This window comes from Triticum urartu, chromosome 2, assembly GCF_003073215.2.
Source record: "Triticum urartu cultivar G1812 chromosome 2, Tu2.1, whole genome shotgun sequence".
Taxonomy (NCBI): Eukaryota; Viridiplantae; Streptophyta; class Magnoliopsida; order Poales; family Poaceae; genus Triticum; species Triticum urartu.
Genome location: NC_053023.1, coordinates 604,182,315 through 604,203,309, shown reverse-complemented (window position 1 = coordinate 604,203,309; position 20,995 = coordinate 604,182,315). Strand labels below are relative to the sequence as shown.

General features: G+C 43.4%; 2 protein-coding genes across 3 annotated transcripts; one reads left to right on the top strand and one right to left on the bottom strand.

Moving 5' to 3' along the window:
• The first annotated feature begins 7,543 nt into the window (after window positions 1-7,543).
• LOC125539128 (UDP-xylose transporter 1-like) lies at window positions 7,544-12,758 on the top strand. Its single transcript, XM_048702497.1, has 8 exons — window positions 7,544-7,767; window positions 9,452-9,594; window positions 9,716-9,900; window positions 9,976-10,043; window positions 10,399-10,531; window positions 10,829-10,990; window positions 11,653-11,925; window positions 12,494-12,758. The coding sequence occupies exons 2-8, from the start codon at window positions 9,480-9,482 to the stop codon at window positions 12,578-12,580; spliced, it is 1,023 nt and encodes a 340-aa protein (XP_048558454.1). The 5' UTR covers window positions 7,544-7,767; window positions 9,452-9,479; the 3' UTR covers window positions 12,581-12,758.
• LOC125539127 (pentatricopeptide repeat-containing protein At3g53360, mitochondrial) lies at window positions 11,812-16,536 on the bottom strand. 2 transcript variants are annotated; one of them, XM_048702495.1, is made up of 2 exons: window positions 13,435-16,536; window positions 11,812-11,944 (listed from the first exon to the last, which is right to left on the bottom strand). In XM_048702495.1, the coding sequence occupies exon 1, from the start codon at window positions 16,399-16,401 to the stop codon at window positions 14,131-14,133; it is 2,271 nt and encodes a 756-aa protein (XP_048558452.1). In that variant the 5' UTR covers window positions 16,402-16,536; the 3' UTR covers window positions 11,812-11,944; window positions 13,435-14,130. The 2 variants fall into 2 exon arrangements, with proteins under 2 accessions (XP_048558452.1, XP_048558453.1); XM_048702496.1 differs by having other exon boundaries at window positions 11,821-11,956.
• Between the last annotated feature and the right edge of the window lie 4,459 nt (window positions 16,537-20,995).

The window sequence follows — 20,995 nt, the reverse complement described above, 5'->3', positions numbered from 1 at the left end:
AACAAAGTGTGGACTTTGGTTGACTTGCCCAATGATCGGCAAGCAATTGAAAATAAATGGATCTTCAAGAAGAAGACTGACGCTAATGGTAATGTTACTGTCTACAAAGCTCGACTTGTCGCAAAAGGTTTTCGACAAGTTCAAGGAATTGACTACGATGAGACTTTCTCACCCGTAGAGATGCTTAAGTCTGTCTGAATCATGTTAGCAATTGCCGCATTCTATGATTATGAAATTTGGCAGATGGATGTCAAAACTGCATTCCTGAATGGATTTCTGGAAGAAGAGTTGTATATGATGCAGCCGGAAGGTTTTGTCGATCCAAAAGGAGCTAACAAAGTGTGCAAGCTCCAGCGATCCATTTATGGACTGGTGCAAGCATCTCGGAGTTGGAATAAACGCTTTGATAGTGTGATCAAAGCATTTGGTTTTGTACGGACTTTTGGAGAAGCCTGTATTTACAAGAAAGTGAGTGGGAGCTCTGTAGCATTTCTGATATTATATGTGGATGACATATTGCTAATCGGAAATGATATAGAATTTCTGGATAGCATAAAGGGATACTTGAATAAGAGTTTTTCAATGAAAGACCTCGATGAAGCTGCTTACATATTGGGCATTAAGATCTATAGAGATAGATCAAGACGCTTAATTGGACTTTCACAAAGCACATACCTTGACAAAGTTTTGAAGAAGTTCAAAATGGATCAAGCAAAGAAAGGATTCTTGCCTGTGTTACAAGGTGTGAAGTTGAGTAAGACTCAATGCCCGACCACTGCAGAAGATAGAGAGAAAATGAAAGATGTTCCCTATGCTTCAGCCATAGGCTCTATCATGTATGCAATGTTCTGTACCAGACCTGATGTGTGCCTTTCTATAAGTCTAGCAGGGAGGTACCAAAGTAATCCAGGAGTGGATCACTGGACAGCGGTCAAGAACATCCTGAAATACCTGAAAAGGACTAAGGATATGTTTCTCGTATATGGAGGTGACAAAGAGCTCATCGTAAATGATTACGTTGATGCAAGCTTTCACACTGATCCGGACAATTCTAAATCACAAACCAGATACGTATTTACATTAAACGGTGGAGCTGTCAGTTGGTGCAGTTCTAAACAAAGCGTCGTGGCAGGATCTACATGTGAAGCGGAGTACATAGATGCTTCGGAAGCAGAAAACGAAGGAGTCTGGATGAAGGAGTTCATATCCGATCTAGGTGTCATACCTAGTGCATCGGGTCCAATGAAAATCTTTTGTGACAATACTGGTGCAATTGCCTTGACAAAGGAATCCAGATTTCACAAGAGAACCAAGCACATCAAGAGACGCTTCAATTCCATCCGGGATCTAGTCCAGGTGGGAGACATAGAGATTTGCAAGATACATACGGATCTGAATGTAGCAAACCCATTGACTAAGCCTCTTCCACGAGCAAAACATGATCAGCACCAAGGCTCCATGGGTGTTAAAATCCTTACTGTGTAATCTAGATTATTGACTCTAGTGCAAGTGGGAGACTGAAGGAAATATGCCCTAGAGGCAATAATAAAGTTATTATTTATTTCCTTATATCATGACAAATGTTTATTATTCATGCTAGAATTGTATTAACCGGAAACGTAATACTTGTGTGAATACATAGACAAACAAAGTGTCACTAGTATGCCTCTACTTGACTAGCTCGTTAATCGAAGATGGTTATGTTTCCTAACCATAGACATGAGTTGTCATTTGATTAACGGGATCACATCATTAGGAGAATGATGTGATTGACATGACCCATTCCATTAGCTTAGCACCCGATCGTTTAGTATGTTGCTATTGCTTTCTTCATGACTTATACATGTTCCTATGACTATGAGATTATGCAACTCCCGTTTACCGGAGGAACACTTTGTGTGCTACCAAACGTCACAACGTAACTGGGTGATTATAAAGGTGCTCTACAGGTGTCTCCAAAGGTACATGTTGGGTTGGCGTATTTCGAGATTAGGATTTGTCGCTCCGATTGTCGGAGAGGTATCTCTGGGCCCTCTCGGTAATACACATCACTTAAGCCTTGCAAGCAATGCAACTAATAAGTTAGTTGCAAGATGATGTATTACGGAACGAGTAAAGAGACTTGCTGGTAACAAGATTGAACTAGGTATTGAGATACCGACGATCGAATCTCGGGCAAGTAACATACCGATGACAAAGCGAACAACGTATGTTGTTATGCGGTCTGACCGATAAAGATCTTCGTAGAATATGTAGGAGCCAATATGAGCATCCAGGTTCCGCTATTGGTTATTGACCGGAGACGTGTCTCGGTCATGTCTACATTGTTCTCGAACCCGTAGGGTCCGCACGCTTAACGTTACGATGACAGTTTCATTATGAGTTTATATATTTTGATGTACCAAAGGTTGTTTGGAATCCCGGATGTGATCACGGACTTGACGAGGAGTCTCGAAATGATCGAGACATAAAGATCGATATATTGGACGACTATATTTGGACACCGGAAAGGTTCCGGGTAAGATTGGGACAATACCGGATCACCGGGAGGTTACCGGAACCCCCCAGGAGGTATATGGGCCTTATTGGGCCTTAGTGGAAAGGAGGGGAAAGGAGCAAGGGAGGGGGCGCCCCCCCCAAGCCCAATCCGAATTGGGAGGGGGCCGGCCCCCCTTTCCTTCCTCCCTCCTTCCTCTTCCTTCCCTCTCCTACTCCTAATAGGAAAAAGGGGAGTCCTACTCCCGGTGGGAGTTGGACTCCCCCCCTTGGGCGCGCCACCCTCCTTGGCCGGCCCCCTCCTCCACTCCTTTATATACGGGGGCAGGGGGGCACCCCAGAGACACAACAATTGATCATTGATCTCTTAGCCGTGTGCGGTGCCCCCCTCCACCATAATCCTCGATAATATTGTAGCGGTGCTTAGGCGAAGCCCTACGACGGTAGAACATCAAGATCGTCACCACGCCGTCGTGCTGACGGAACTCATCCCCGACACTTTGCTGGATCGGAGTCCGGGGATCGTCATCGAGCTGAACGTGTGCAAAAACTTGGAGGTGCCGTAGTTTCGGTGCTTGATCGGTCGGGCCGTGAAGACGTACGACTACATCAACCGCGTTGTTATAACGCTTCCGCTTCCGGTCTACGAGGGTACGTAGACAACACTCTCCCCTCTCGTTGTTGTGCATCACCATGATCTTGCGTGTGCATAGGAATTTTTTTGAAATTACTACGTTCCCCAACAGTACGTGTGTTGAACGCGGAGGCGCCGTCCGTTCGGTGCTAGATTGGATCTTTCGCGATTTGAATTCGCGCGAGTACGACTCCATCAACCACGTTCCTTGCAACGCTTCCGCTTAGCGATCTTCAAGGGTATGAAGATGCACTCCCTCTCTCTCGTTGCTAGCATCTCTTAGATTGATCTTGGTGACACGTAGGAAATTTTTTGAATTATTACTACGCTCCCCAACACCAGTTACGTTGTGACATTTGATAGCACACAAGGTATTCCTCCGGTATCTGGGAGTTGCATAATCTCATAGTCGAAGGAATATGTATTTGACATGAAGAAAGCAATAGCGATAAAACTGAACAACCAATATGCAAAGCTAACAGATGGGATTGTCCATCACGTCATTCTCCTACTGATGTGACCCCGTTCATCAAATGACAACACATGTCTATGGTTAGGAAACTTAACCATCTTTGATTAACGAGCTAGTTTAGTAGAGGCTTACTAGAGACACAGTGTTTTGTCTATATATCCACACATGTATCAAGTTTCCGGTTAATACAATTCTAGCATGAATAATAAACATTCATCATGATATAAGGAAATATAAAATAACAATTTTATTATTGCCTCTAGGGCATATTTCCATCACATCCACCTTCCCCTCTCCGCGCCGCCAGTCCAAGCCCATCCACCTCCTCCCTCTCCCGCTTCGGCGCTCTACCCACGTTCCAGTGCTCCGCCATGGTCCGGACTAAGATCACGTACTACGCAATGCTCACGCCGGAGCGTCGCGACGAGATCCAGCGGGAGATCCGAGCGAGACAAGCCGCACACGTAGTCCTCATCGCTGTCGGGCTGCTTGCGGACTCGCCGGAGTCGGAGGAGGAGGAGCTGGCGCCGATGGAGGTGGAGGAGCCGGGCCAGCAGCTGCCGGTCTTCAACATGGAGCAGACGGAGGCGGAGCTCGCCATCGCCCAGTCCGACGAGATGGCGGAGCAGCAGGCCATCCTGGAGTCCATCTAGGATGAGGCCTATGTGGAGGCCAACCGGGCGTTCCTCCAGCGGGAGCAGGCGGACTCCAACGCGCTCTTCGCCGAATTCGACGCGGAGATAAAGACGGAGGAGGCCGGAGCAGAGCAGCCGGAGGCGTCGAAGCTGCAGCTGCCGCCCATGCTGGTACGGAGATCGTCGACATCTTCGATGATGAGTACCTAGGTGATCGACGTAGTACCTGGGTTATTTCATTTGCATGTCTTTATATGGATTTACGAATCTAGTATGAGATGTCCGGATGCAACAAGTAAAATTTGAGGCGTGCCCGATCATTACTCGCGGGCGCGTCCGGTCGCATTCGGAGGCGTTTGAGGGGTCATATTCATCATGTGGTTGTAGATGCTCTAACATGACTTGTACTGGCCATTGTCATTTAGCCGATCACTCCGTGTGCTTCTAAGGCTCGGCAATCTGAATATTAAACATTGTAAAGTTACAGATGTATCTCGTACTTGATCATTTTAATGATAGGCACTGTATACGCCACCTCATAGTTAAAAGAAAAAACGTCTACGATGACTGAATCCTCTGCAGCCTTAACCATATCTATTCCTGTCAAAGTACAGTACACTGCATGAAATTTCCCGCAAACAACAAGTGCCCTGCACCGCACGGTATGATTCCACTGCAACAAGCACCCGAGAATTCAATTCGATCCAATCCAGTCCGCGTCGTGCTCGTCTCCCGGGGGAAAGCCGACCGCGGCAGCGGCGCCATCGCTTTGCTCAGCTCCGTGCACGGGGCACACTGAAAGCGGAGTTAGGGGCCGCCTGGTCGACCGGCCGGTTCGGGTCGGGCCAATGGCCGGTGAGGAGCTGGACCTGGATGGACGGACGACATCTCTACTGCTCCGTTCTACTGCCACCAACACCACCGGTCCGGCGTGGTGCGCGATCTGGAAGGACGCGATCGAGGGGCAGGGGGGGCAACAAGTCAAGGCGCGGCGGCGACACCGCATCGGCCAGGCTTCCATCCGTGGCCGTGTCGGGCGTTGCGTCAGTGCGATGTGCCGCCCGGCCGTGCCCACCAGACGCCGGAACAGGACGGGTGCGAGGCAGTCAAGGCTAGGGCCAGTACGCCTAGCTGGTGCAACGTGGGAGACTGTTGCGTGTGCCGATGCCGGAACCGGAAGGCGGCCAACCAACTGAGATCGTCTGAAACTCTGAATTCTTCCCCTACTACGACAAAAAAAATGCCTCAATCAATCTGCCTTGCCTTTGTACTAACTAGCTTTTATTAATGGTAGTATGATTAGACCGCTCAACTAATAGTAAGTCCGTGAAAGCATGGCTCCGGGGGGCCACTTGACGGAACAGTTTTTTAGTTCACCAAGCGGCAACGTGATGATCCAGCCTTGCTTTGGGCCAAAGCGAGGCCAGGAAACCACCAACAGAAATCCGTGACCGCGGTAGCATTTTTCGTAAACTATAAACTACGTACGGTCTACTCACGGTAGCTCGACGGTTGCACCACGGTGCCTTTCTTCAGGGCCGCAATGATCCCAAAACATCTACGCCTGAACAACCAAAATGCTCCTGTGGTGAAAACGAAAACATTTTCACGTGGATTTGGACAGGATCGCAATGAGTTCCCATGCAGTGGAATCACCTAGTACATGCTCTCTCCACTGGAACTGCATTGCACTGCAATCATGCAATGGTAAAAGATCAGGACGGACAGTTCGAGGTAAAACGGAGAGGCCCGCCGATTTGCGAGCTTTTTTAATCGGCGAAATGGATTTCAGGTGATGTGGGGGAGAGGTGGTACGAGTACGAGAAAAAGAGTGAGGCCGAAGGCTCACCAAACGGAGGCAATAAAATGGAGCCGCTCTCCGCGGACGGACGTGTGTTGTTGTGTGCGGCTGCTGTTGGGCCGTTACCTTTGCTTGCATTCACAGAAAGCCGGGCGCTTTACAACCACCTGCTGCCTCCTCCCAACCTTGTGCCCCAAGTGACAAAAGGAAAGGGATTCTTTTCTTTTCTTTTCTTTTTTCTTTCTTTCTTTCTTTCTGTTGCGTCAATTATTGGAGATTACAACAGGTTTTGATCCTCTTTTTAGCTTGCATTTGTTTAACTGTATGTATGCAGTGGATGCGCCTTTGTTAGGTCGACGCTCGATCGAAATGATGCGTCTCACCCGTTTGCTCTTGTTTTTCTCTCACCCTTTTTGTTCACCACTTTCACACACAGGCAGTAGCATCTTACTTGCAGTGCTCGCAGCGGGAAAAAGAATTACAGAGGAGCACATTCTCTAGGATGGTGGTTTGTACTACCCTAGTGTCGCCCTATGATTGGAGAAAAGGAGCACTTTTTTGAATGAAAAAGCGCATACATGATTAATCTCAAGAGCATATTCTGTGATGCCCATTCTTCGTGGGTGCTCACCGACACTAGCTCCTAACATACGACGAATATGACCGTACGAAATGTGAAAACATTTGGTAACGTACTATCATTGACACGAAATAAATCATACCGCAAAATTCAAATATATATTTGATCTACAGATGGGGAAATAAAAAGACATTATGTTTGAAAGCAATGATAAAACCGAAAATGAAGTAATAGTAAATGATAATGGTGGGTGTGAGACTAGAAGCGCTGGATATTCTATCGGCTATACTCTGATCAAGGCTATATTTCACGCATTGATTGAGATCAAACATCCATTTCACATGGTCCTGGGTAAAGTAATAAGGAAACAATGTGCGGCAATAGTTTATTTGGGCAAAAGGAACAAGGGTGATGGCCAGATATGAAAGATGGCATGTGTGAATGGTTGCTGCACTTGTTGCAATACGTTACTAAAATAGAGGGAAAGTGTATATTGCTGATGAGAAAGAAAACTCCATTTATGCTTTATCTCAAAAAGCATTCTCCCTCAAGGCCCTGGGAGGCTGGCACACAGTTTGCTCATAGAAAACCCCATGTCGACTGAGTGCATTTTTGCCAAAAATAAATAAACTTAGTGGACATTTCCTTTCCCAAGAAATTCCTACACATTTGCATGCTAAAATTTTCAGCTTTTTAGGCAACGAAAAATATCGCAGAGTCCATATATTTGCACGCCTATGATATTGATTGCTGTCCGAGTTCATCATTTTAAGTGGACAATCTTGCAGTTCACAGCGTCATTTTCTATGGCTGCGGTGGCCCCAGGCTAGAATCTTTCGTTGGTTGAGAAGGAAATTGTCGTGCACGCTCGTGTAGAAGGAGCATGTTGCACGATGCCTTATAGGCTCACCAAGGAAGCATCCACTCAACAGCATCAAAGCCAGCACCTAACTGCCCACCATACACACTCACCTTCCCCCCCTGTAAACTCTGAACATAAAAGTGCCTGTCCCTCCCTCCATTCCTCTTCCAAGGAGAGGAGAGCCACCTTACGCTCTCTCATCTCTCTCTGTCTCCCTCTCTCTGTTCTCTCGATACGGAGGGAGGTGTGCCGTTCTTCGAGGAGACGAAGCAGCAGCTGTCGGAAAGGTACGGACTCCCAAGCGAACATTCCTACTGTTGGTTGATCCTAATGTTGCTGCTTCTCAGGTTAATCATGTTTTTGCATTTCTAACTCTGTATGTTGTGCATGCCTGCTTACACCTGAACTCCGTGTTTCTACCCCAATCCCTGGCCAAGTCCATGCATAAGAGCATCATACATATCGACAATGTGGAGATTTATGGTTTCTTTCTTAGCATTGGCAGGATTTGAAGGTTACCCTATCAAGCCAGTATATGATCATAGTATAAGATAACTAAGCAGAGTCTCAAAGACACCGACTTATGAACAGTTCGCGATTTGTCATGGATCGCATAGTGATTGTTCTTCGTAGGGTGCATTATGAATGTCATGATCATGTGCATAGAATTTCAGTTATCCACCTTTGCTGTACATTGTTTAGCTATGCTTATCACTGCCTTGTGACACGACAGTACATCCACATGAGCATTGCTTAGCTATGCTAGTTACCTAACTGTGTTCTTCACGCTTTCATGGTCTTTTTATGCTTGGAAAATCAGCTCTCCAAGAAATATACAAACTAATTGATATCAGGGTAAATGTAGCATCCGGCCAGGACTGAAGCGATTATAAATGATTTGTAAACTTCATCCCTCCTAGAACAAAATACAAGAGCCAGTGTCCATAAGATAGATGAATTAGAAAAATATAATAGAATCCCTTTCCATATTAAAAGTGTGAATTCATGGCATGTATTGTGACCATTTTATTCAAAATTAACTCATCTAACATGTTGCTTAGGAAGTGACCAAATCACCAAACACATGGGCTCCCATGTGTTTTTCCTATTCTATTTGGTCATTCAGTTGACATCTTGCTGAAGTATCAATCATTTGAGAGCCACTTGAACCACCTTTAGATTATTGTACCCACCAAGAAACAACCTAGTAGGTGGCAGGTACCAACTCTCCAGATTATATTTATAGGTACAAATAAGCCAGTAGTTAGGTCGAGTATGACGTATAGACTACAGTCTACAGTCATGCCAAAACATAACAATCTCTTCTAATGTTTGCGCTCCATGTTCTGGATCTGATAATTAATTAATATAATGTCTCACTTGCTAGTCATAGCAGTTTTGTATGCTCCATTTGTAATCAGTAATGTGTTAATGATTATCCTGATTTGGTGTGCAAGTAGGTGCTAGTTTATTGAGATGTTGTTGCTGCGAAGCTTGGATCTATGTGACATCTACGTAACATACTAATATTAAGCAGTACTATAATACAACAAACTTAACGGATGATATCATCTGACTGCTATAATTCTTGTATGTGACTTGGGCCAGCTAAGAATTTGACCCATTCCATTCTAGGACGAACATAGATGGTCATAGTTATTCCTCTCCATAAACATTGATAAGGACACTAACAATATTCAAACACTAACTACCTCCCAAATAACTCGACCAAACTTGGACCTTCTCTTCTCCTATTATCTTGTACATCAAGACAAATTAAGTTGGTTTTCCATTTCATATGAAAATAGGAAGGTGTAGTCACATATATCATAAACTAAAGGACACTATCACACCATTGCAACAGAAATTGTATGGTCTCACAAAAGCAATTAATTCAGGCTAACAGTAGGCTATGTTCAGTGTGTAGCATGTGTACCTTGCACCTAACTCTTCATGATAATGTAACTTCAGATAAGCAAGGAAACATCAGCTGGTCAAGATGACAGCTGGTTTACAGCTCGGCGTGATCGGGTCTCTCGCGCTCTCCGTTGCATCTTCAGTTGCCATTGTCATCTGCAACAAAGCTCTCATCAGCACACTTGGTTTCCCATTCGGTCAGTACAGAAGCCTTCATGTTTGCAAGATTCAACAGAACTTAACAACAAACCAAAGGCCATGCATGAATAGATTCAAATACTTGCAATTTATGCTTAACTCTGTTGTTTTCGAATGTAGCTACAACATTAACAAGCTGGCATCTCATGGTGACCTACTGCACCCTCCATGTGGCACAACGCTTACATTTTTTTGAGCCCAAGGCAATTGATGGACATACAGTGATCCTCTTTGGGTTTCTGAACGGCACCTCAATTGGACTTTTAAACCTTAGTTTAGGATTCAACTCCATTGGATTCTACCAGGTAAGGGCTGCTCTATCTTGGTACCATTTTTCATAAACCATGCCGCAAGTATTTTGAATTCAGTATGTTCTGCAGATGACGAAACTGGCCATAATACCTTTCACTGTGCTGTTGGAGACAATCTTCCTGAACAAAAGATTCAGGTTTTTCAATATAAACTCAGTACTTTACCTTAATTAAGGAGTCAACCACTGTAAATTGCACCCCATTTATGATCAGAGCAAAAAGATACAAGATAGATGATGGCACATGCACTATACTAAAGTACATATTGATAATTTGAAACTGGAACAAGAAATTATTGCTAATCCATAGTATTATATATTATATTCAAAGGGGGAAATAACTTTAGATGTGTTCTTTTACAAGCATCAACTTTTGGATCAAACGATGAAAAGCTAATCACGCATAAATGAGTCATTTACTTGTTTAGTTTTTCTGGGCCTATGGTATTTATTTTTATCATCAGTGAGCTAATACCAGTCCAACAACGTGCAGCGAGACTATCAAGCTCTCTCTTATGGTCTTACTTCTTGGAGTAGGTATCGCATCAGTTACAGATCTCGAGCTAAATCTACTTGGGTCCGTCCTTTCTGGCCTCGCCATCGCCACCACTTGTGTTGGCCAAATTGTATCCTACATTTAATACTTTACTCGTCGTTGACATTCCAAAAACTGCAGATTAAAAGAAAAGAATAAGGAAATCTTATTATTCGAAACCTTTTAAATGCAACTTGCAGTAGTCTTAGCAGGTTTTCTTAAAAGGCTGGAGAACCATATATGTTATTTGTGAAGCATCAAAATTCTTATTTCTTAGTGCTAGATTCTTTCTGAATTAGGTTGCATTTACTTTCATATAAAAATAGGTGAATCTTTATCTTGTTACTGTAGCCACATGGTATCCTTAACCCAACAACTTTGAATGAAGCTCACAAACACAATACAGAAGAAACTGAAGGTCTCGTCAACGCAGCTTCTGTACCAATCTGCGCCATACCAAGCAGCAATTTTGTTTGCGACCGGCCCGTTTGTGGATCGACTCCTTACAAACCGCAGTGTCTTCGCCCACAAATACACCACTCCAGTTGTGGTATGTTCTGAATATTTCATGCAGTTACAAATATCTGAAAAGAACAATTTTATAATGTCACTGTGAGATCTTAACATTCTTTTAAAAATGCCCGTCAAGCCAACTATTTTGTGGAAATTCATAATGCATGGCATCTTCGGTGAGGAAGTGACACTCACAATTTGTTCTTTCTAAGTAGCTAGCCAAAGTTCTGAAACCTGACATCAAATAATTTCCTGATCTACCTATCAAGTTGGGACTCCCGACTAAAAATTGTTATAGCCTGAATATACATTTCACTTTTAGTGCTTTTCCATGAAAGAAATGTATAAAATGAAGACCAAACCCAGTGATTTGAAGGGGGAAAAATAAGATAGATTTTATGCATGTAACTACTGCTAGATTTCATAAATGTAAAATGTGAAGTGCCTTACGTTCAAGTTTATTTCAATGGTACATTGATACCTACAGTCCTAAAGAAGTAAACAACAAATTAATATGAAATTGCTCCAGCTGTTACTGCTAGAATGAATCAGCATTTTAAGCGCAGTAGCAGTTGATTGTCATGCTCCTGGGTGAGACATTAAACATATATGTTGCAAGTTAACGCTCTCAGAGATATACCTCAAATTTCGATGGACAATACATGCAACATGATGCTCTTTATCATGAATTATATGCAGGGTTTCATCATCCTATCTTGCTTGATTGCGGTGTCTGTGAACTTCAGTACATTTCTTGTGATTGGAACGACGTCTCCAGTCACATACCAGGTGCTTGGCCACCTTAAGACATGCCTGGTTCTCTCTTTTGGCTACACTCTACTACACGATCCTTTCACCATGAAGAACATATTAGGCATTCTGGTCGCCATATTTGGTATGGCATTGTATTCCTTCTTCTCAGTCAGGGAGAGCAAGAAGAAGTCAACAAATGATGCTCTGCCAGTTTCACAGGTTTGATTTTGCCTCCAACCTGGTATCATATCTAAATCATGATTATAATCTTGATGGCACAAAATAGAAGGTAGATCGACGAATGGCAGTTATACTAACAATTCTTATGCTCCTAATCTCAGCAGCAACAGTAAAGAGTCAAATTTCCACGTCAAACAAAATGTAGTAGCAGTTGAATTTTCTGAAATAAACATTCATATTTCAAAAGTTGAGACTATACATCAATTAAAATTTGCATATTGATGTACAAAATTAGTATTTTCTGGCAGCAAAAGCAAGTGATAAGGATTATTATGTGTGCAGGACAGAAACTTTTATGCACATTAGCTGACAAAAGTAAACTCGGACAATTGATAATACCATGCTTCTGCCAATCCATTACCCAATACTGGAAGCAAACTAGAGCTCATCAGTTTAGCTTAATTATATTTATGAATAATATGTGCTCTCTTAAGCATAGTTTTTATGATGAATGTGTCGAGAAAATTGGCAACTCTTCCATGAAATACAGTTCAATTTGCTCCCAAATTTCAGTTTCACTCATTTCATGTTTTTTATGCCTTTGTAGATGCCAGATAAGGAGACTGAACCACTTTTGGCAACCAAAGACGGCAGTGATATCAAGAAGGCAAATGGTGTATCTCACGGCTGCTAAGACTTCCCTTGCTTAGTGTAGATATAGTATGCACGTCTGCTCTTCGAGTTTCAAGGATCTGGAAAGCCATTTCTTTCCGTTCTTAAATTTCTTTTGTAGAGAAGGAAAAGATTTCCATATCGTAGAGTGTATATTTTGACACAACAATTATTATTTGCTTATCCTTTTTCGCACTTAACAGTTCCATCTGAAGGTTTACTGGTGAAGATTGCCTTCCTGTGACATACCCCCGTTTGTCAAAACCCAGTTCTTATATGCTACAATAAGCATTTCGAACACATATTTGTTATGTCAACAGGATGGCATGGTGAGAATTAGACTAGGGACGAGATGTAAAGCGATATAGCCCCATCTGTTTAACTGCATTATTAAAATTTACTTGGAGCTATAAAATGATTAATCCAATCGCTATCTCCAACATGATATTAATCATACAATCAATATCTACAACGATGACCTGTCAGAAATGTTTGTTAGACTGTTACACGTCCTGTGGATTAGCATGCATTGTAGCACAGCTACTAACATCAGAAAGTACACTTTAGCATACTTGTTTTCACATCAAACCTGATAATAGAATGAATCAGTAAAGACGTTTTTTTTTACTATTTACTGCAGGGCAAATCCCCACAGTCCTTTATTAAAATCCAAACAGGAAAAAAACTGTACAAAATATTTACATCCCAAAAGAAAGGAAGAATCTAACTAGGGCTACTTACCTACTGAATACATGATCAGGGTAGACCCTTGATCCAAGCCAATAGCTTTGGCCTAACCGAATCCTTAACCCTATGATGTAAATGCGCATTCCTATAGATCAGCTTTATGTTGCAACTGTAAATCTATAGTAATACCTGATAGACTGCTGGTGACTATCAAACCTTCTGAGGAAAATAATGAGGTGAGAGTCTATTGAATTTTTGAACAGTCCACCGTCCCCATGTTGCTACTACATGTGTCTCTGTTACTCCCATGTGAATTCATTCTGTAATTGTTGTCTTCACCAAATACATATATCCGCAGAACTAGCTTGCATGAGATATGTTACTCTGAACTTCCTTGTGGTAGAACTCGTGCTGACAAGCTGATACCCTTAAAAATGAAAAGCTTCTCAGTGCAGTGGTAGATTAAAAGAGACTGGTCTTTGACCATTCTGTACAGCTCAGACTCTTGACCATAATCCAGTATCTTGCTCCACTACTAAAATCCTAATTAGTAGGACTATGTGGTCATTCAAACACATTTAACTTGCCCTTTATCTATCAAATAACAAGATCACTTTAGTAGCTCTTTCAGGCCTCAGCAGGCTTACTAGGTAGACTGTTCAAACAACCCGGTAAGACATATTTCTCTTCACATATGGAAGCCAAAGGAAAAGCAACAGCTTCTGGTCACAAACTTACCTCTTCTTTCCATCTATTTATGGAAGAAACCAATGGCCTGCTGGACTGCGGATTAATTAATCAAATACAGCACACGGTCACAAAGACCAAGTGTCATACAGCTTTGGTAGGTTGGCCAATTCTAACAAACCCCCAAGAAGACCTGACTCAACCATATTCCATAACCATTTCTTCATCTGACAAATCACTATTTGTATGATCAAAACTAGTATATTGACATGGTAGCTTTGGAACATAACCAGCTTTTATCATTTCCATTCCAACTATATCAAGCATTGTGTAAATTTCCTCAGACTCTGGATGCGATCTGTCCTCTACTATAAAGACTTTTAGCTCCCCCTTTAACTTAACCCAGCTCTTCCCTGGTGATTTCTTAACACCACTGCTTCTCATTGCCTTCTTCAATCTTGCAAACTCATTCCAATCACCAGAAGCAGCATATATGTTGCACAACAAGACATAGGCAGCAGAATGGGAAGGATCAATATTCAAAACGCCTTCTGCTGCCCTCTTTCCCATCTCCACGTCATTATGTGTTTTGCTAGCAGCAAGCAGGGTCTTCCACATCACAATATCGGGCTCAAATGGCATTTGATCAACAAATTTTGCTGCCTCAGTTAGTCTCCCAGCACGTGATAGCAAGTCAATGACACATGAACAATGCTCTCTTGTTGGAAGAATGCCATGTTCAGGCTCCATAATACTGTAGTAATAGCAGCCTTCATCGACAAAGCCGACGCGGCTGCATGCTGTGAGAACCCCAACAAATGTTACATGATTTGGCCTGATTCCCAAGTTTCTCATCCTCGCAAATAAATCAAGTGCTTTCCTTGCATAACCAGATTGGGCATAGCCAACAATCAAACTGCTCCAAGAGAACACGTCACAGTTGGTGCCCATCATTTCAAAGTGCTTTGCGGCATCATCTAAACTTCCACATTTAGCATAGGTATCAATTAGACCATTGCTCAGCATTGTATCGTTCACCAGACCTACTTTGAAGGTGTATGCATGGACCTGTTTCACCATTTCAAGGTAACCCAACTCGGCAGAAGCACTCAGAACATTGTTTAAACTGATCCCGTCCAGACTCGGCACCGACCTCTGCAAAAGGTTGAACAACTCAAAGACTACTTCCAGATGCTGGTGCTGTACACATGCAGTGAGAATGCTGTTCCAGGTGACAACATCACGATCTTTTGTCTCATGAAAAACATCCATCGCAGAGGAGAAATCCATACACCGCGCATACATGCTGAGTAAAGAATTGCATACTGAGACATCCCCATCCAAACCCATTTTGACCAAGTAAGAGTGGATCAATCTTCCATGTTGTAAAGCATCACAGCCCGCACACGCACATAACAAGCCCCTAACGGTAATGCCATCAGGCCTGAGGCCAGAGTCTCTCATATCAGAGAACAGTACCATAGCCTCACTAAGGAGACCCTCAACAGAGCAAGCATTGATTATTGAATTCCAAGAAACCAAATCTGGAGCATCAATCCCATAAAACACTTTCCTTGCAGACTCCAATTTCTTGCACCGGGCATACATGTCGCTTAATGAACAACCTGCATACGAGTTACAGTCCAGCCTATACTTCACAGACAAGCTATGAATCTGCTTCCCATACTCCAAACTACCCAGAACCCCACAAGCCCTAAACACGCTTCCCAAATGGAACTGATTAGGATGATGCAGCCCCTCAGCAATCATCTCCCTGAAAATCTGCAACGCCTCCATTTCGCACCCTTGCTGTGCAAACCCTGCAATAATGGACCCCCAGGAAATCAGGTCTTTCTCCCTCATCCTCGTGAAGAGCAAGTACCCATCCCCAACGAAGCCGCTCTTGGAGTACATCGTGACAAGAGCATTCTGCACGATCAAGTCATTTCCAGTCTCAGACTTCATAGCCTGTGCATGCACCTGCCTTCCCACAGCAGCGTCCCCAAGCTCTGCGCACGCACGCACAGCACTACCGAGCGCAAACTGGTCAGGCGCAGTCCCCGCCCGTAGCATTAAAGAGAACAGAACGAGAGCATCAGTGGAGCGTCTGTTCTGCACGTGGGCCGCGATAACAGATGCCCAAGAGACAGGGTTCTTGGCAGGCATTTCGTCGAACACCAGGCGGGCAGAGTCTGGGGCAGCGCACCGGCCGTACATGGTGATAAGGTGGTTGTTGAGGACAGTATTTCGGGCAAGTCCGGCATCAGGGGATGCAATCAAGTGGTGGTGGACGAGGCGGCCCTGGCAGAGGGAGCGGAGGCGGGAGCATGCGGCGACGAGGGCGGCGTATGTGGCCGCGGAGAGAGGAGCGGGAGCGGGCGAGGAGGGGAGCGATTGGAAGGCGTGGAGGGCGGCAGAGAGACGGCCGGAGTGGTAGAGCTGGAGGATGGTGCCGTTGGGGTTCTGCATCTGCGGCGGTTTTGAACTCGCAGTTGGAGGCGACGACCGGCACCCTGGCGGGAGAGATTGGTAAAATGTTTGGAGACGACGGCCGGCTAGGTGACGATCAGGAGCTCAGGAATGCATATGTGCCAGTATCATCACAGCATCTCTAGCAGATCCATTATAACCTCGTCGGCTCTTACATTTTTTGTCAATTTTGTCTAAATAGATCATGTAAAAAAAAGTGACCCGTAAAAACCCGGCTCAGCCGCTATATTACCATATCCGGCATGTTTTAGGGTTTCTATCCGTCAAATCCCCCAGCTTCCTCCGTTACAATTCCTCTCTCTCTCTTTCCGGCACCAAACCCACCGTGTGTGTCATGAACTTAACATGACAGATGCCCTAGCAAAAGGACTTAGGTGTGAAGCCATCACAGCTAGGTTAGCTCGAAGGGGTTAAACGGGACAACGGACACAGAGAGTTACCCAGATTTGACCCCTCTCAACGAGGTAAAAGCCTACTCCTGTTTTAGGTTGTATTGCTTGAGTTTCGATTACCAGAGAGCGATTACGCTTGACCTAATTCTCGATTGGTTGTTACTTCAGTTAACCCGCCGCCGGGTCACCCATACAGGTTGATGTCCGGCGGTTTACAGAGTTCGGCCGGCTCACACAAACGTGACCGGCTCGGTTTCTACTAAGCTTGCCTTATAATAAAGTTAAATATATGGCGTCTCATCCCTTTGGGCCTTAAGTCGCCTCTGGGTCTTGGGCCTTCAATAAGCCTGCTTCATGAACCGTCATCTTCATGTCTTGGGCGGACTTCTTCATCTTTTAAGCCGCCAGCAGCGTGACCCGGCCCCTCCTGGGCGGGTCATATTCAATAGTCATATCCCCAACATTAGGCCCCAGGTTGATTTGAACTCGTTCAGATCAATAAGCCTGCTTCACGAACCGCCATCTTCATGTCTTGGGCCTCGTCGGACTTCTTCATCTTTTAAGCCGCCAGCAGCGTGACCCGGCCCCTCCTGGGCGGGTCATATTCAATAGTCATATCCCCAACATTAGGCCCCAGGTTGATTTGAACTCGTTCACATCAATTTTCAGTATTTGACTTAGCAGAATCTTCCATCTTCAATTCTTTATCATTTCATTATAACCCGCCATGACGTCACATCTCAGAATTGTGTTAACCCACCATGACATCATCTCGCATTAACTTGGCACGAAGCCCTGGATATCTCAACAGCCTTCCTCGCGACAACGGACGCCTCCGAAGCTCCGCCGCCCACGTCGACTTCATCAACCTTGGCCGCTGCATCAACCTGACCTCGACCAGAAAACGGTGGCGCCCCTCCGCTGTTCATCAGCATCCCCAGGTACTTATTTTGACCCATATCAGATCTGCACTAGGGTTTGCTCAGTTCATCGGAGTTCTTCGCCATTCTTCCTCTGCCTTCTTTAGATTATATATTTAGATCTGAACTCAACATCAAAGTTATGCAGTAGTAGTTTTAGCATTCATTTTCAATAGCAGAAGACACCCCCTCTGTAGAAGATCTCATATGAACACACGAGCTCTTCTGATGCCGCCACCTTAGGTTTAGAATTTATTTTATTTTTTGAACTGATGTAGATCCAAAATCATAGCACCAATCTGTGGAATCTGTTTGTCTATCACTTAGCAAAAAATCACTTACATATCTGTGATACGTCTCCAACATATCTATAATTTTTGATTGCTCCATGCTATTATATTATCTATTTTGGATGTTAATGGGCTTTATTTTACACTTTTATATCATTTTTGGGACTAACCTACTAACCGGAGGCTCAACCCAAATTGCTGTTTTTTTTCCTATTTTAGGGTTTCGAAGAAAAGGAATATCAAACGGAATGGAACCTTCGGGAACGTAATTTTCTCAACAAACGTGATCCAGAAGACTTGGAGTGGGCGTCAAGAAACGATCGAGGAGGGCACGAAGCAGGGGGCGCGCCCTCCACCCTCGTGGGCCCCTCGTTGCTCCACCGACGTACTTCTTCCTCCTATATATATTCACGTATCCCCCAAACATCCAGGAGCACCACGAAAACCTAATTCTACCGCCGCAATCTTCTGTACCCGAGAGATCCCATCTCGGGGCCTTTTCCGGAGCTCCGCCGAAGGGGGCATTGATCATGGAGGGCCTCTACATCAACTCCATGGCCTCTCCGGTGATGTGTGAGTAGTTTGCTTCAGACCTACGGGTCCATAGTTATTAGCTAGATGGCTTCTTCTCTCTTTTTGGATCTCAATACAAAGTTCTCCTCGATTCTCTTGGAGATCTATTCGATGTAATCTTCTTTTGCAGTGTGTTTGTCAAGATCCGATAAATTGTGGGTTTATGATCAAGTTTATCTATGAACAATATTTGAATCTCCTCTGAATTATTTTATGTATGATTGGTTTATCTTTGCAAGTCTCTTCGAATTATTAGTTTGATTTGGCCTACTAGATTGATCTTTCTTGCAATGGGAGAAGAGCTTAGCTTTGGGTTTAATCTTGCGGTGTCCTTTCCCAGTGACAACAGGGGCAGCAAGGCACGTATTGTATTGTTGTCATCGAGGATAAAAAGATGGGGTTTATATCATATTGCATGAGTTTATCCCTCTACATCATGTCATCTTACTTAAAGCATTACTCTGTTCTTATGAACATAATACTCTAGATGGATGCTGGATAGCGGTCGATGTGTGGAGTAATAGTAGTAGATGCAGAATCGTTTCGGTCTACTTGTCGCGGACGTGATGCCTATACACATGATCATACCTATATATTCTCATAACTATGCTCAATTCTATTAATTGCTCGATAGTAATTCGTTTACCCACCGTAATACTTATGCTCTTGAGAGAAGCCACTAGTGAAACCTATGGCCCCCGGGTCTATCTTCCATCATATTAATCTTCCAACACTTAGTTATTTCCTTTGCCGTTTATTTTACTTTGCATCTTTATTTCTTTTTTCATAAAAATACCAAAAATATTATCTTATCATATCTATCAGATCTCACTCTCGTAAGTGACCGTGAAGGGATTGACAACCCCTTTATCGCGTTGGTTGTGAGGTTCTTATTTGTTTGTGTAGGTGTGTGGGACTCGAGCGTGATCTCCTACTGGATTGAAACCTTGGTTCTCAAAAACTGAGGGAAATACTTATGCTACTTTGCTGCATCACCCTTTCCTCTTCAAGGGAAAACCAACGCAGTGCTCAAGCGGTAGCAGAAGGATTTCTGGCGCCGTTGCATGGGAGATTCGCGCCAAGTCAAGTCAAGATTTGACTCCTGACAACGAGCCATTTCTGGCGCCGTTGCCGGAGTCAACGCATAAGTCAAGACATACCAAGTACCCATCACAAACCCTTATCCCTCGCATTACATTATTTGCCATTTGCCTCTCGTTTTCCTCTCCCCCACTTCACCATTGCCGTTTTATTTGCCCTTCTTATGTTCGTCTTTCCATTTGCTTTGACGTCTTACTTGGCTCGTTTGCTTGTTTGGTTGGAATAGTTGTTTATTTATTGCTAAACAGAGAACCTAAGATCTATGGATCCTCATCCGCTTGCTAATCTTTTTAAGAGATCCAATTATGATGAACCAATTTCTAGTGAGTTTTTGTGCACTAGATTATCTTTATGAAGTTTTGCTTGAAATTTGTGAATCTGAAAATTGTGATGAAGTACTTTATGGAGTGATTCACGATGGATCTTTGAATAGAAAGCATGATTGCAATGATGATAGTATAAATTCTATTAATGTCAATTGTGCTTATAATATGCAAAACCCTAAGCTTGGGGATGCTAGCTTTGCTATGACTACCACTTGTTGCAATGATCATGATTGGGGTGATTCTTCTTATGATTTTGAAAATTTATTTAAGCCCCATGATGAATATGAGATTGATTATAATGTTTGCAATAATATTAAAAGTGGGTTTGGAAGAGTGTAAACTTTAGATACCACATATTTGGAGAATGTTCAATCTTATGAAGTTTTTGATGAAAGTGGGTTTGGAGAGGTCATGACTTTAGTTAATGTTAACCCCACTATTTTGGAAGAGTGTCAACTTTGCATACATGTGGATCGTGTTAAGAATATGTTTTGTGATAGCTATATTGTTGAATTTGCTTATGATCCTACATGTAATTATTATGAGAGAGGAAAATATGGTTGTAGAAATTTACATGTTACTAAATCACCTCTCGTTATGTTGAGATTGCTATTGTTTCTTTCTGCTTCCTTGCATATGCTAGTTTTTGCTTGGCTTGATAATTTGTTTGCCTATAAGATGTCTATGCGTAGGAAGTATGTTAGACTTAGTGTGTTTGTCACATGTTTTACGATGCTCTCTTTGTGCTTCAATTCTTGTCTTTCATGTGAGCATCATTAAAATTATCAATGCCTAGCTAAAAGGCTTTAAAGAAAAGCGCTTGTTGGGAGACAATCCAATATTTTTCCTTGCTGTTATTCAATAAATAATTTATCTAGCCTCTGTTTTGGTTGTGTTTTTTGTGTTTAATTAGTGTTTGTACCAAGTAGAACCGTTGGGAAGACTTGCGGAAAGTCTTTTTGATCTTGCTG